The sequence below is a fragment of the Stegostoma tigrinum genome, chromosome 46 (genome assembly GCF_030684315.1).
Source record: "Stegostoma tigrinum isolate sSteTig4 chromosome 46, sSteTig4.hap1, whole genome shotgun sequence".
Taxonomy (NCBI): Eukaryota; Metazoa; Chordata; class Chondrichthyes; order Orectolobiformes; family Stegostomatidae; genus Stegostoma; species Stegostoma tigrinum.
Genome location: NC_081399.1, coordinates 1,164,032 through 1,179,368, shown reverse-complemented (window position 1 = coordinate 1,179,368; position 15,337 = coordinate 1,164,032). Strand labels below are relative to the sequence as shown.

Genomic DNA, 15,337 nt, shown 5'->3' with positions numbered 1-15,337 from the left:
AGTCTACTTGACAGACAGCACTTCCATAAACATTATGTCTGCTCTTCATTATTGTTCAGTAACCGCAGTGTGATAAATGTACTGGACATACTATGGCAAATCACCAAGTCTCCTATGATAGCACCTCTCAAACATACAGCCACTACTGTCTATAGATGCAGGATTTGTTTGGGAATGAACCATCTGGAAGTTCAAATCAAGCCACTGGCTTGGAAGTACATCTTTCCTTTAGTGATGCTGGATCGGTTAAAAGGCATTTGGACATCTACATGGAAAGGAAACTTTTAGCAGAAAATGTACCAAATGCAGGCAAACGGAAGTAGTTCACTTTGGGCGAACTGATTGGCATGGGCAGGTTAGACCGTGCTGTATGACTCTCTGATTACACCAGGGTGGCTTACACCAAATATCTGCAACAGCTTGAGAAGACAGCTCACTACCACCTTCTCAAAATGTAACTCTGGATGGGGAATAAATGCTGACTCAGCCTGCTCTGTGTTGCAGTTAAATACCTGTAAAACATTTATAAAGAAACCTGCATCACCAGGCAGAAGGAAACAATAATAAGAATGAACTCGTGGTGAAACACCAAGGAAAGCTTAGCTTGGAGAAGATCAAATCTTCAGAAAGTAAATGTAATTTCATCAAAGAATGAGTGTACAATAAAATAGGTTTTTTTAAAAAAAATAACTTTATTGACGCACTCACCAACAATGCCGACAGCTGCAAGTATTGGGTAATAAATGCGAGCGATCTGTAAGATTGCTGTGTATTTCATATTGTCCCAGTCAGGTCTGCTTATTCCTGTGGAGTCAATGATTCTGCCCGCTGAAATAAACTAATATCGTCCACACAACCTCAATTTATTTGGAAGATAAATGACCAGTGGGATAATGAATTTGCTTGAATGACTAATTACATTCGTTACAGGAATCTGAACAAGCAGCAATTTAAGCATTTTCCTCCGAGGATTATGAAGCAGCAGAATCTATTTTGTGAAATAAAATGTCTCTAATTTCCTCACAATTCGTATTAGATTTTATTGTCACGTTTCCACAAGTACAGAAACACATGAGCACAGTGAAAAGAGTATAACATCGCCATTCCGAGCACCACTTTACGTACAAATGTACCTCGGTATAAAACCTTCGAAACAAAATAGGGAAATGAAGAAACAGAGAAAAAAAAGCAAAACGTTGCAGTCTTGCTGTGTATGAAGTTAAAAAAAGAAATAGATGTTCAACGACGAGTTCTGAAATATGTTTGAAAGACAGAACATTGCAATAGAGTTTGCAAGAATGCTATCCTGTACCATTCTTCAATATTAGCTTCCAAATCAACGGAACACGGACAGATTTTACCGTGAGTGGGAAAGTCACACAGTTTGCCAATCGTTCCCTTTCTTCCTGATGTAAGAGGGGAGCTCTTCATTCATTTGAGGAGATTCCTTTCATGTTACCCTCAGGAATGCCGAGTCATGATGACAGATGTTCCCTGGCTAGACCTGTCTATTAGTGCTGAGATTACGCTTGAGTTTTCAGTTTTGTAATAATATGATTACCGATTTAGAGCACCATATCAGTAGGATAGAAGGTGGTTAGGGTGCTAATGTACCAGGCACGCAGCGTACCATTTGGGGAAGTGTGAGAATGCCAAATGGATTGTGTAGTGATTGGTACTAAGTCAGTCAGGTGAACGTCATAGAATTTGAGATCTCTGGTTGAGGCTGGTAACCAGATCCAATCAGGGAGCCCTCGCTGCAGATATAAATGTGAGTGTGAGAGGTTCAGTTCACTCAGAGGGCTGGCCCTGAGGAACCTGGACGAACGCCAAGTGCTTTGCACATGTGACCACAGGGTCTTGGTAATGGGGTATTGGCCTGTGCGCAGTTATTTTAGCGGTGACTCTAGTAAACAGGACTTGGCTGAAGAGTTTTTGCTCGTCTCATTTAAAAACCAAATAAACTGATGTATCTCATATTTGGAGTGGCTTTGATCTGATTGGTCAAAACCAGTGTACATTGCACATGTAAGAAGACGTGATCAGTGATGTATTCGTGTCCTCTGAGAATATATTTCTGCGTCAAACAGACGCATTGCAGCGTTGTGAATTGCAATTGATTAGAAGTCTGAACTGGAATGAAACAGAGCATTCATGGGTGGCATCTGAATCCACAACTAGTTGTAATTGATTTCATGAGAACAAAGTAACAAGTCAGCTCATGCTCTGTGTGCAATGATACAAACGCTGCGGTTTGGTCAGCATTTGTTGCCTGTGCCTATTTGCCATTTGGGAAGGTGGTGGTGAGCTGCCTTCTTGTCCATGTGATGTTGGCAAAACCAAATTGCTCTTCGGGAGGGCATGGAGGGATTTGGATGCAGTGACACTGACAGAATGCTGCTGTGACTCGAAGAAATGATGATGAGTGTTTGGGAGGGAATCTTGAAGTGAGCGATGCTGACATTTATTTGATGGTCTTTTCCTTCGAAATGGAAGCATTTGTGCTTTTGGAAGGAGCTGTCTGAGGATCTTTGGTGAATTTCTGCAGTGCATCCTGCAGATGGTACACACTGCTGCGACTGAGCGTTGCTGGTAGAGGGAGTGCGATCCTTGTGGATGTGGCGCCAATCAAGTGGGCACTGTCAAGCTTCTTGAGTGTTGTTGGACCTGTACCTGTGCAGGTTCTGCATAACGGGGCGTCCATTAACAGTAAAATGAAGAGGGATTTCTTTGCTTAGAGCTGCCTTTAGAGCACCTTATCACAGTGATCTATGAGGGTGGTATACCTACATAGATTTAAGGCTGAGGGAGACAGATTTTTGATTAGTCAAGGAATCGAGGCTCATAGGAAAACGCCAGGAAAGTGCATGCGAGGATTGCTGGTTCAGCCATGACCGTATTTATTGGCGGAGCTGGCTTGTGGGGTGAAGGGACATCCTGCAGTTCTTATTTATTGTCGTCTTATTGTCTGAAAGACGATCGAGGCAGTGTTCCAGTGAGCCACTAAATTTCATAAACACCTTGCTAGAGGAAATGACTTTAGACAATCACTTGACACTGAGTTTGATTCCAATTCACAAATGTGTTGCTTTGCAGTTGGTGTGGAGAAATTCGTTGAGTTTACGATGTGCTTAACAGCTGCGCCAGAGAAAATTTCACACACTATGTATACTTTTACTTCAGCACATCCTGGCTGGTTCAGGATTCCCTACACAGTGGGTCTCATTGGTCAAGAACTGACTTCATAGTTCGTGTCAATTCTCAGTATTCCTTTCACATTGAATCTTGATGCTGACTGTCAATTTTCATGGAGTTGCTGAGATATGGTCAGGAAATGGACATTATAATATCATGTACCCTGAAATACTTGGGTGAATGCAAAAATGAAAGGTCACAGTTGTAGAAAAGACCTGAAAATTGAACAGCTATTTCCTATCAACTTTAGGAACAAAATGTAAGTCACACCGAATACAGGTGATGCAGGAATGCGATAGTTTGAAAGATGGCTGGTGAGTGATGGAATGCAACAATGCCATCAGCCAGACAGGTTGTTCTTCGAAAGCAATGCCAGAGACTGTACGGGACTTGTGGAAAATATTTTTGGGTATGGCATGTTACAATTCCAGCTGCTGTTAACACCGGCCAAATCAGAACCCTGACAGAAAGCAGTCTGGAAGGTTTTAACGTTAACCTTTGCATTTTCTTTTGCCATGGTAACCAATGAACATTAGACTGCTGCTGCCCTTTCTGCACACGATCATAAATTTATTAATGAGAGAAAGCTAAACTATAAATGCATTAGAATTAGGAAAAAGTCTTACACATGAAACACAAACGTTCAGACTTTTGAGGAGCAAGACCTTTTACAGATCGTCAAGCTCAGTGAGATATTGTTCTAATTTGAACTCCATTCTTTTCAGCATAGCAGAGCATTTCCAATCTGATGAACGAGAATCTCTGAGGAGATGGGTGTCTTTTCATTTCATGCTGCCAGCGAAATTACTCAAGATCAATCAATGTGGAGATGCTGTTTTATGACTGGAAATGCACCTTCAAGTGGAGGTCCGACCTGCATACCTGTTTGCACAGTTTACCCATTCGAGCAAACGGATATTTCGCTCCATTGATTAACTCCTCCCTGAATTGTGTCTGTGTTAGAGCGTATACACAGGTGTTGGTGCATGAATTCAGAAGCCGTAACATGAATCCGATTTCTTGAAAGACAAATATTGGATCATTAAAAGTCTTGTCATCATAATTATAGTTTACTTCTTGCCAGATCAAAGCGCGTATGACATATGGCATCCACAACAGGATAAAATTGGCGGACAGGGCAAAGAGCAAGATGATGGATTTTCTCCTGTTTGCCACCTCTGGATCAGAATTATTCAGTCCATGTCCCCGAAGTTGGAGACGACAGCGAATATGGTTGGCTGTTATTATACGCCTGACTGTTAGAGCATTGAACACCAAGATGATTACTATTGGAAGCACCGGTGTAATTACAGTGTCAATCCAAACGTACACTTTCCAAGATAATGATGTATAATAGTCTGATCTTGCGATACAAAACCATGGTACATTGTCAATAACGAATGCAGGAGTGAATATAAAATAGCAAGGAATAGACCGCAAAGAGCCAACTAGACTTACAGTTATTATAACCACAAGTGCAGTTTTCTTCTTGCAGTACCTTGTTCTTAGCTTCTGGCAACATATCGCTACAAAGCGATCAAATGTGAAACCAACGGTGAACCAAACTGAACAGTCCATGGCTGCCATGAACAGAACAAGCCTGAGGGCACACACAGGAGTGATGGACAAGAAAGTAATGGGGAAAGAAAGATTGTTAATTCTGCTTAGTATAACGTTCAGGATGATGAGAAGTAAATCTGCTGAAGACATTGCCAGCATATAGCGTGTGATGCATGTTGAGAGCCCACAATTGCCTTGATTCAGAATCACAATTCCCACGAAATTAACTGTAAGAAAAATAAAAATGGTCTAGCTCTTTTTCATGAGAGTCACAGAAAACAGGTTAGTTTAATATGTTTGTGAGTCACCGCAAATGTATAAGCTAAATTCATGAACTCAATAACACGGTATATGATGATAAATTAGCATGGAATTATTGTCTCAAGCAAAGCATAATAAAATTTAAAAAAATCTTGGTACCAATAGAAAAGCATGCAAAATAAATAAATAAATAATTACAGTCAAAATGACTGGAATATTTTCATGCAAGTAGGTTATGCTGACAGGCTCCCCAATATGTTTAATCGATATTTAATGCTTTTGAAACGGGTACTTGACAGAAAAACCAAAAACAGATCAAAATGGCAATAAGGACAATGTACTTTACATCAATGTACCTAATTACAATCTTTGCACATGAGCAGACACGTCAAAGCATAGTTTCTAAAGTGAACTGAAATGTGTTAATATTTGGTTGAAGTTGTTGGATTATTCTGTAAATGAACAGGGTCCCACATTATTTAGGCCAGTCACAAGTCTGGAGGGGTGTTGATCAAGAAAGAGAGAGGGAAGAGATGACGAAGCAGAGCAACAAATTAGAATCATTACGTGTATTCCTCATTAAATCAGTAATTCTGAAATGAGTAGGAGTGATTGTAGGTTGCTTGAATGGCAAAACATCCACCATAAAAAAAAGTCCACTTCTACACCACGAACACTGAGTAGCACCAATATGCACTAACAAGAGTGGCTGCAGAAATTCACTCAAGGTCCTGTGATGGCGCCTTCCAAATTCACCAGCAGACCTGTTTAAAAAGACGAGGGCAGAGGAAATATCGTAACATCCTACCAGCTCCCGTCCCAGCCACTCACCGTCCTGACTTGGAAATTCATCACCGTTATCCCACTGTTGCTGGGCCAAAATCCTGGAATTTCCTCCTCACTGTGTTGTGGGTCAACTCGCTTTAAGAAGGCAGCTCAACACAATTTTGTTTAGAACATTTCGGGGTGTGCAATAACTGATGGTCCAGTCAGTGATGCTCACATCCCACACATGAATGAAACAAATGACCAGTCATGACTCCAGATTTCAGTTTGAATGTAGAAATTAGTGTTCAGATAACTTGTGTCAGTGAGGTTAAATTTCCTAGAGCGAAATGAACAGCGTTGTTGAGGCGGAATGACTAAATAAATCACTCAACACCTGGATTGCATTTCAGCATCAAAGAGTTAATAATGTTACCCATTTGGGAAGAAACATTTGGGGTCAGAAGCTTCTTCACTGAACAAAGAAAAGACATGAACATTTCTGCTTTTATTTTGTCCCACCCTTGGCAATCACAGATCAGTCTTGTTATTCATTACTGACATACACACCCGATCCAATTAATCATGTGACTGCATGGTCAGTGACAGACATCCTGATGGACCACTCTAGGTGTTCCATGATCTCATGATGTTTCCTGGACAATGTTATCGCGATCATTGGCGCTTTCACAATGCATGCTGTATTGAAGCCCATCCCAATAGTGCTGACTGCAGCTCCTGCAATTCAATGCTATCTGCCAGCGGAGTAGTCGCCCTCCCTTACTTACGAAGCTGTCCAGCCCAGGGAATTTTTAGTGGAATCTCTATACTGATCAATTTTGCAAAGATTATATTTACCGATATTCAAAAAGAAACCCTGTCGAAATCAAAATGTAGAACTACGAGCATCGGAAATGTTAACCAAAGTACAATCTAGTCGTGATTGATTCAGACATTAAATCAGCTAGAATTCTTCCATCGGCATATTCAACGGTGTCCTTATCCATCTGGCTCTGCATCAAATCTGCAGCTGGTTGTTTGCCAGAGGGCTATTCGTTTACTCTCTCAGGCTGTTATCTTGTAAATACTGTCTGCAAGGTTATAAATGTCAAAACATTTGGTTGACTTCACTACTACACAAACCAAGTTATTTCTCAGCCAAGCATAAACCAGTTTTAGCCATCCGTGTCTTGGTTGGAACGAGGTCAGGCAACTTATGAATTTCCTGACTGGGGATCTTAACTTGCTCCAGAACTGAGGCAGCTCTGTGGAAGGGTTGCTCCACCTGAAACGTTAACTAATTTCTCTCCACAGATGCTGCCAGACATGCTGAGCTTTTCCAGTAACTCCTACTTTTGTCTCTGGTTTACAACATTCGCAGTTCTTTCGGTTTTAATGGGTTCAGATTGACAGGAGTTTGTGCTGTTGTGTTTGAGAATGCAGGACAATATTTTACATCTTCTGCGAATCACTGCACTTTGCAAAACAATCAAGCAAACGAATAGGATTACAATACAAGTCCACTCAATATGAGGAGTCAGAAAATATATATTTCAATATTAGCAGTTACGAGACAATTATTGCAATCATCAGACAAAAATGAATCTATTGTGATGTTTGTTGAAATTGTAACGAAATTGTAAGTTTCGTACACTCATTCGTTTCATGTTGCTATTCAGAGACATTCAACATCTCACTCAATATATTGTGAGCATGTCGGAGCCCAAGTGAAATGAAGGATGTGTTGGACCTCAGAAGGTTTCATAGGAGGCTTATAAGAATGATCGTGATGATGAAAGGTTTGTTAGATGAAGTGTAGTTGAGTACTCTGTGTGTGTATTAGATGGAAGGACGACGGGTCTCTGACAGAAACATCGAGAACCCTGGCAGGCTTGGATGGAGTGGCTGTGGAGAAGATGGTTTCACTTGTGTGAAGGCTATGAGACAAGGATCATGCCTCAGTGTGAAGGAACCAATGTTTAGAGTTGAGATGAGCAGCATTTCTTCAGCCAGAGGATGGTGAATGTGTAGAACCCGTTGGTGCAGAAGTCCGTGAAGACCAACTCAGTGAATGTATTTATAACTGAGGCAGGCAGAAATATAAAAACCAAAGATGTGCGGATGGTGTAAATCAGGAACAAAAACAAAGTTGCTGGAAAAGCTCAGCAGGTCCGGCTGCATCTGAGAAGGAGAAAAACAGAGTTACTATTTCAGGTCCGGTGGCCATTCCTCAGATCAACACATACATCCGTTCTTGATAAGGAAGGGGATCAAGGGTTATGGGGACAATGCATAAAAATGGGATGAAGCAATATATCAGCCACGATCTAATGGTAAAGCAGATTCGATGAGTGGACTCTTTTCGTTATGCACTTATACCTCATGTTTTTATTGAATGGGGCATAGGAGTATGAGAGGTGATCTGACAGAAATTTATGAATTAATGAGGGTGACAGAGAGAATTAATGGTTGGTATCTTTTCCTGAGAATGGAAGATTTTCAAACTGTGAGCACATATTGAAGGTGAAAGGAGGAAGATTTAAAAAAGACACGAGGGGCATTTTTTTCCCTCAGAGGATAGTTCAAGTGTGGAATGAACTTCACGAGCAAGTGGTGGATGCAGGTTCAGTTACAATGTTTAGAAGAAGGTTGAAAAAGTAGATGATCAGAATGGGTTAGATAGGTAGATTAAACGAGACGTGTTCCGGTAACTCACGAAGTCTCCTCAGAGAGAACCTCGCAACCGCACAGCCATCACTGTCTATAGAAGCAGCATGTGTATGGGAATGAGATCAAGTTCTCGTCAAGCCGCTCAACACCCTGACTCAGAGACACATCTTTCCTTCAGTGTTGCTGGATAGGTTAACCGATGTTTGGGCATCTACACGGACCGGACGGTTTTCGGGAAAATGAGCCAAAATACAGGCAAATGGGAGGGGTTCAGTTTCGGAAAGCTGGCCAGCACGGAAATGTTAGACCGAAAGCTCTGTTTCAGTGCTGTGTGACTCTGTGATTCCATGCAGTTGCGCTTACATCAAATATGTGCAATGGTTTGAGAAGAAGCTCACTACCACGTTCTCAAAGTTAAACTCCGGAAATGGAAATAAAAGTTGATTCAGCCTGCTCTGTATCGCAGGTAAATGCCTGTAAAACATTTATAAATAAACCGACATCACCATGCAGACGGAAACAAGAATAAAAGTGAACTACTGGTGAAATACATCGGAAAGCTTTGATTGGAAAAGAACACTGCTGCCGAATTTAAGTCAAATTCCGATAAAGAATGAGAGTAAAGTTACATAGACTTTAAAATAAACATAACTTGATTGAAGCGCTCACCGACAATGCCGACAGCAGCAAGTATTGGGTAGTAAATGCGAGCGATCTGTAAGATTGCTGTGTATTTCATACTGTCCCCGTCAGGTCTACCTGTTCCTGTGAAGTCAATGATTCTGCCCGCTGAAATAAACTAATATCGTCCACACAACCTCAATTTATTTGGAAGATAAATGACCAGTGGGATAATGAATTTGCTTGAATGACTAATTACATTCGTGGCAGTAATCTGAACAAGCAGCAAATGAAGCGTTTTCCTCTGAGGATTATTCCACAGTAGAATCTATTTTGCGCAAGAACATTTCACTTGTACTTTCGCAATTAGAATTAGATTTTGTTGTGGCGTTTAATCAAGTACAGAAACCCCGTGGCACAGTGAAAAAGAGTCTAATATCGCCATTCCACGCGCCATCATACGTTCAAATATACCTCGGTACAAAATCTTGGAAACAAAATAAGAAAATGAAGAAACAGATATGAATTTTCAGACTTTTCAGTCCAGCTGAGAATGAAATAAATAGAAAGATAAGAGTGAAATGTTGAAAGTCTAGTTTTGAAGTATTTTTGAAATTAAGAGCAATGTACGAAAGCTTGCAGGAAAGCTATTCTGCAACATTTTTCATCATTAACATTGCAATTATGAGAACATGGGCAGATTTTGCCGTGTGTGGGAAACTCACACAGTTTGCCATTCGGCCGCATTATTTATGATGAAGGAAGGCATCTCTTGGTTTCTGCAAGGAGATTGCACTCGTAGAACCCCCAGGAATGCCGAACCATTCTGACAGAAGCTCCCTTGCTGGAACTGCCTAAGAATGCACAGAGTAATTCTGATTTTACAGTGTTGTAGCTGTAAGGAGTGTGATCGGTAAAGATTTCGGGCATCGTGTTAGTAAGGTGCAAAGTGGCGAGCGTGCAAATGTTCCAGACATATAATGGTCCATTTGGGGAGGTGTGAGAATGCCAAGCGCGTAGCGTAGTGATTGGAAGCAGGTCAGCCAGGGAGAGCTCGGAGAACACGAATTCCCTGATTGTGCTGTCAAACCGGTTTAATCACTGAACAATGGCTAAAAGTAGAGACAGGAATGTGAGAGGTTCTGTTTAGAAAGCTGAGAAGGGGTGGACGCTAGGAAGTTTTTTCCATTAGGTGTGGAGACTAGAACCTGTGGGCTCAAATTCGAGGGGGTAAATTTAAAACTGAAATGAGATTCAGCCAGAGATTGGTGGGCTTGTGAAATTCATTGCCACGGAGTGCTGTGGAGGCCAGGACGTTGGATGCCTTCAAGGCAGAGATCGACAAATTCTTGATCTCATATGGAATCAAGGGCTTCATGGAGAGTGCAGGGAAGTGGAGTTGAAATGTCCATCAGCCATGATTTAAATGGCGGAGTTGACTTGATGAGCCGAATGGCCTCACTTCCACTCCTCTGTCTTATGGTCTTATAGACTAAACGTCGCGGTGGGTCAGTATTTGTCACCTACTTGTACCTACTTGGCCTTTGGGAAGGTGGTGGTGAGTTGTCTTCTCGTCCATGTGATGCTGGCTAACCCAAATTCGTCCTTCGGGAAGGAATTCCAGAATTTGGACTCAACGACACTGAAAGACAGGTGATGTAATTCCAATTCAGGATGATGAGTGTCTCGCAGGGGAACTCGCAGTGAGTAATGGTCACATGCATCTGCTGGCCTTTTTCTTCAAAATGGTAGTGGTCATGGGTTTGGAAATGTTGTCTGATGATTTTGGCGAATTTGTGCAGTGCACGTTGTAGATGGTACACACCGCTGCTACTCAGCATTGTTGGTTGAGGAGCTGGATGTTTGTGGATGTGTGCTGCTGTCAAGCTCCTTGAGTGTTGTTCGGAGCAGGACCCATGCAGGTCATGGAGTAAGGGGCGTCCATTTGAATGCCAAATGAAGAGGTATTTGTTCAGTCAGAAATTGCCATGACAAGTCCTTGTCACAGTGATGTTTGTCAGTATGATCCCTTTGTGGTTCTAAGGATGAAAGAGACAGCTTTTTGATTAATTGAGTTTTCAAGGCACATGGAGAACACCAGGAAAGTGTATGCAAGGAGAGTTGGATCAGCCATGACCCTAATTAATGGTCGGGCACCCTCAAGGGATGAGGCAGTCTCCTACTTTTCTTCGCTATATTTGTCTTATTTTGTTCCTGACCACTGACACAATCTTCTACTGAACCATTAAATTTCACAAATCCCAAATTGGATAAAGTGACTTTAGACAATGACTTGACATAAGTTCCATGCCAGTGCTAAAATGATTTATTTTGTAGCTGGTGGGGCGAAATTTGCTGAGTTTATCTTGTACTTATTCACTGAACTAGAAAATACCTCACACGATGCGTTCTCTTACTTTTGCACATTCTGTCTGGTTCAGAGTTTCCTACACTATGAGTCTCATGGATGAAGAACTGTCTCGTATTGATGACCAGTGCTCAGTGTTTCTGTCACATTGAATGTTGGTGCTGAGTATCAATGTTTGTGCAGAAGAACATTGGCTGGTAACAGTGCCCTTGGTGTTGGAGTGAGCATTTCTGGCATCATGTCTCAGTTGACATTGCTGGTGAAGACTGTGATCTTGATCTGGAAAGAATGTGATATTTATCTACAGTAGTGCGGTGGCCAGCAGAGTGTACTGCCTACACGTCAGTTGGAACAATGAACTTGTTTATTGATGTACAAATCAGAACAGATTAACATTGATGTTTGTTTAATTGGTCACCCATTTCCCAGGGAGGTCGACACTGACACAGCTGTATATGCGCTTGCAGAACTTGTGTTTAACCAGATTTTCCCTGAAGTCCAATCCTCAGATTTGCTCAAAACCTCAGCCAGACTGAGAAAGCAGTCGGGGAAACATTGCAGATGAATGTTATGCAGTTACATTGATGGCAGTAAGAGACCTAGACCTTTTCATGTTGGGGCGGAATTGGTTGAAAATGATGCACTGTACTGGCTCAATGTTGTTTGAATGGAAAATGGCTGCCTCAGTGAAGTCCTGGTGAAAATACACAGATTTTCCAGAAGGGTTTGAGACTAGTTAAAGGGCCAAAAGCATCATGCATGTTGACCAGGAAAGAATTCCACAATTTTGAAAGGCCTGCACAGTGCAATTTGGCTTGCTGGCAAAAGTAGAGGCGGGCATCAGGGGAATGGACAGTGAAGGAAACATCAGTATATTTTGTGGAATGGTCAGCACAGCTTGTACCAATTGTGAAGTCTGACGTGGATTTTGAGCAAATGGTAAACTGTTCCTCTGAGCAGAATAAATATCCAACTGTTAGCACAGAGGACTAGGATGTAAAGTCAGCAAGGTGGTTTTGGCGTGGGGGTTGGGGGCTATCCTTTTGAAAGCTGCAAATGGATCACACCTGGATGTGACTGGATAAGGATTTCCAGAAGTACATCACAATGATGACACATGAGCGTATATGCTGAAGTATGAGACTGGTATTTTGGGATCATCAGGCTGCTCCCTTTTACAATGGATCATGGAAAACATTTTACAAGTTCTACCCCAGGTTGCCTTTTATCTCGATAACATCCTTATAATCCGGAAATCCAATGGATAACACTTGGAAAATTTGATGTAACGCTTAAATAATGTTCCCAGGCGGGTGTTAGCCTCAGACGAAAATAAAAATGTGTCCCAGGCGCCCGGAGTGACCTACATGGGTGACAGGGTGAACAAAACTGTTTCACAACGGTTTGGAGTATAATGTCAGGTCATTCAAATGAGCCCCATCTCCAACGTCTGTACCAGAACGGTGGATTTTCTTTGAATGATTGAGTTGTGCGTGAAAATTCATACTCAGCCTGGCCTCCACCTGGGCACCCATACGCCTGCTGTTTGAAAAAGGGGCGCCATTGTTAATGTTCATGAAACCAAGAAACAGCCTTTAGGGATGTGGCAAAGCAAGTTTTCTCATCTGAGATGTTGGCTGACCATGATCTGAAGTGAGAAGGAGCGCTGACAGGCGATGCCTCCCCAGATGTCATTAGGGGAGTGTTGGCTGACCGCTGGCCCAATGGAGAGGTACACGCGGTGGTGTATGCTTCCTGGACATTGTCTGATGTTGAAGAGAGATATACCCCGGTAGTGAAGAAAGGTTTGGTGGTCACCTTCGGTGCGAGGAAGTTCCACCAGTTCCATAATGGACTGGAAATTTCTATAGTAACAGATCACAAACTCAAGTTAAAGTTACTGACAGAGGGCAGGGTGGTGTCACCCATTGCTTCCAGGAGAATTCACCGTTGGGTCCTTCTTCTCACCAGGTCCAAGTTAGATCAACGCCCATGAAGCCATGTGGTTAAGGTGGATGCCATGGGCCGCCTCCCATTGGAGATACTGCACTAGTGATGCCTTATCACGGACATTCAGTTCTGTTTTTAAACTTTCTGTCACCCTTTCGGTCACTGCTTACTGTCACTGAATATGTATACTGTAAGGTACCTCCTCGAAGCACGAAAGACAATTTAATTCAGGGGAGAAAATTTGTGGGTAGAACTAGGGAAATGGCCCTGTCCACGCACGAGATGAGGCTGCCGTGAGGTCAAACCCCGTGTCTTGCACTGTTCGAGCTTGTGTGTCCTTGGAAAGAGAGCACGCGGAGCCCACCAATGCTGTCGGTATTTCATGGAGATTTGGGCGCCAGCGAGGGTGGAGTGATTTCTTTCCACCCAACTCCATTTTGAATTCATCCCTTCCCTCCATCTTCACAATTTTTTACCTCAGAAATGCAATGCACACATTTAGATTTGCTTGTTAATAGTTCACTGCCCATCTTTGTGACAGAGAAATAAGAGAACGTTCTTGCACAATGCTGTTTTTTACTGAGTCATTGCACATAAGTACGCAAAAAAGTGTGCATGGGAGATGTGAGGTAATAGAAGCACAAAAGGAAGAAGAAAATTTAAAATAAGTGATTCAGTGAGAAGTTGTCCTCTCCCTGGATCCTGACTTTGAGATGACTGCTCAGACCCATGTATTGTGAACAGGTGAATATACGGTGACTTGATGGCGGGATAACGGTCTCTGTACCACCATGTCAGTTTTAAGTGAATGCATTACATTGCTATGAGTTAGAATTGCTGAGACATCTGACCCAGAATAAAAGAGAGCAGATCCCGTCTGCCGAGTACAACAAAGAAGCTGTGTAAATCCACAACCAGTTGTAATCGATTTCGTGAGCACAATTTTACAGTTCAGCTTATTTCCTTTGTGGAAGCTTGGTTGCGTTGCGTCTGAGCCAGCAGTGATGGCCTGTCCCTAGTTAGGCCTTGAGAAGTTTGCACTGAGCTGCAACTTGTCCAATTACTGGCAGGTCTACCACAATGCCCGAAGTGAGTGAATTATACAATTTTGACTCAGCGACACTGAAGGATTTGCCATTGATTTCCTAGTCAGGAGGGTGACTGACTTGTAGCCGAACTTGCAGCAGGCGGTGTCCCAAACGGACTTTGGATACTTTTGATTCAGCACATGTTGGGTGAATCAGGGTTTCATTCACAAGAAATCTCAGCAATCAACAATTTCCTTCAGATTTAGTGTCAGTCCGAAGTACTTCGTTCTCAGTGTATTTCAGAGCCCAGTGTATGTGTTCAGGGAGTTGCTCATATCAGGTGAGGTAGGTGTCCACCCACCGTGTAGGTTGTGCTTTGTGTGGCCAGAAGCAGAGGGAAGTGAGGGAACCTGGATAGCTTAGTCGGTAGAGCCTCAGAGTTTTAATCTGGGGGTCCAGGGTTCAAGACCCTGTTTGGGCACTGCTTTTCAAATCGGGGTTAGACTTGCCAAATATCCTTATAATCTTAAAACAAGCTTTGATTCGAAGTATATAAAGAACGCTGAGATTGAATCTATCATATGACACCACTTTTCATTTTTGGGGATGGGGCAATCTAAATGTGTAGCAGGTTTAAGGAACAGATATTGCATGTCCTTGATAGGTATGCCCCTGTCAGGCTGAGAGGAAGCGATAAGGTAAGGCATCGTGGTTTACTTATGAAACTGCATCTGTTGTTCAGTGGTAGAGAGGGGCTTATATGACGATGAGACAATATGGTTTAGATGAGGAAATGGAGAGTTCCAGATTAGCTAGGAAGGTTTTAAAGAGAGAGTTAGTAAGAGCAAGGAGGGGACATGAGCAGACATTGGCAGATAGACTAAAGGAGAATCCTAAAGCTTTCCATTGGTATGTGAGG

At 42.3% G+C, this 15,337-nt stretch overlaps 1 protein-coding gene and 1 non-coding gene across 2 annotated transcripts; one reads left to right on the top strand and one right to left on the bottom strand.

The window, feature by feature from the left end:
- Window positions 1–3,911: 3,911 nt before the first annotated feature.
- LOC132207407 (probable G-protein coupled receptor 139) lies at window positions 3,912–9,232 on the bottom strand. Its single transcript, XM_059642916.1, has 2 exons — window positions 9,121–9,232; window positions 3,912–4,982 (listed from the first exon to the last, which is right to left on the bottom strand). The coding sequence occupies exons 1-2, from the start codon at window positions 9,188–9,190 to the stop codon at window positions 4,033–4,035; spliced, it is 1,020 nt and encodes a 339-aa protein (XP_059498899.1). The 5' UTR covers window positions 9,191–9,232; the 3' UTR covers window positions 3,912–4,032.
- Window positions 9,233–14,826: 5,594 nt separating this feature from the next.
- On the top strand, window positions 14,827–14,899 carry trnak-uuu (transfer RNA lysine (anticodon UUU)). The gene has a single exon. It is a non-coding gene; the product is annotated as a tRNA-Lys (tRNA).
- The last annotated feature ends 438 nt before the right edge of the window (window positions 14,900–15,337 follow it).

Bases quoted from the DNA above. Each gene is read 5' to 3' on its own strand.
- LOC132207407 (XM_059642916.1), bottom strand. From the start codon at position 9,190: ATGAAATACACAGCAATCTTACAGATCGCTCGCATTTACTACCCAATA. The intron at 4,983-9,120 runs GTGAGCGCTTCA...TTTTTCTTACAG, and splicing joins TGCTGCTGTCGGCATTGTCG to TTAATTTCGTGGGAATTGTG.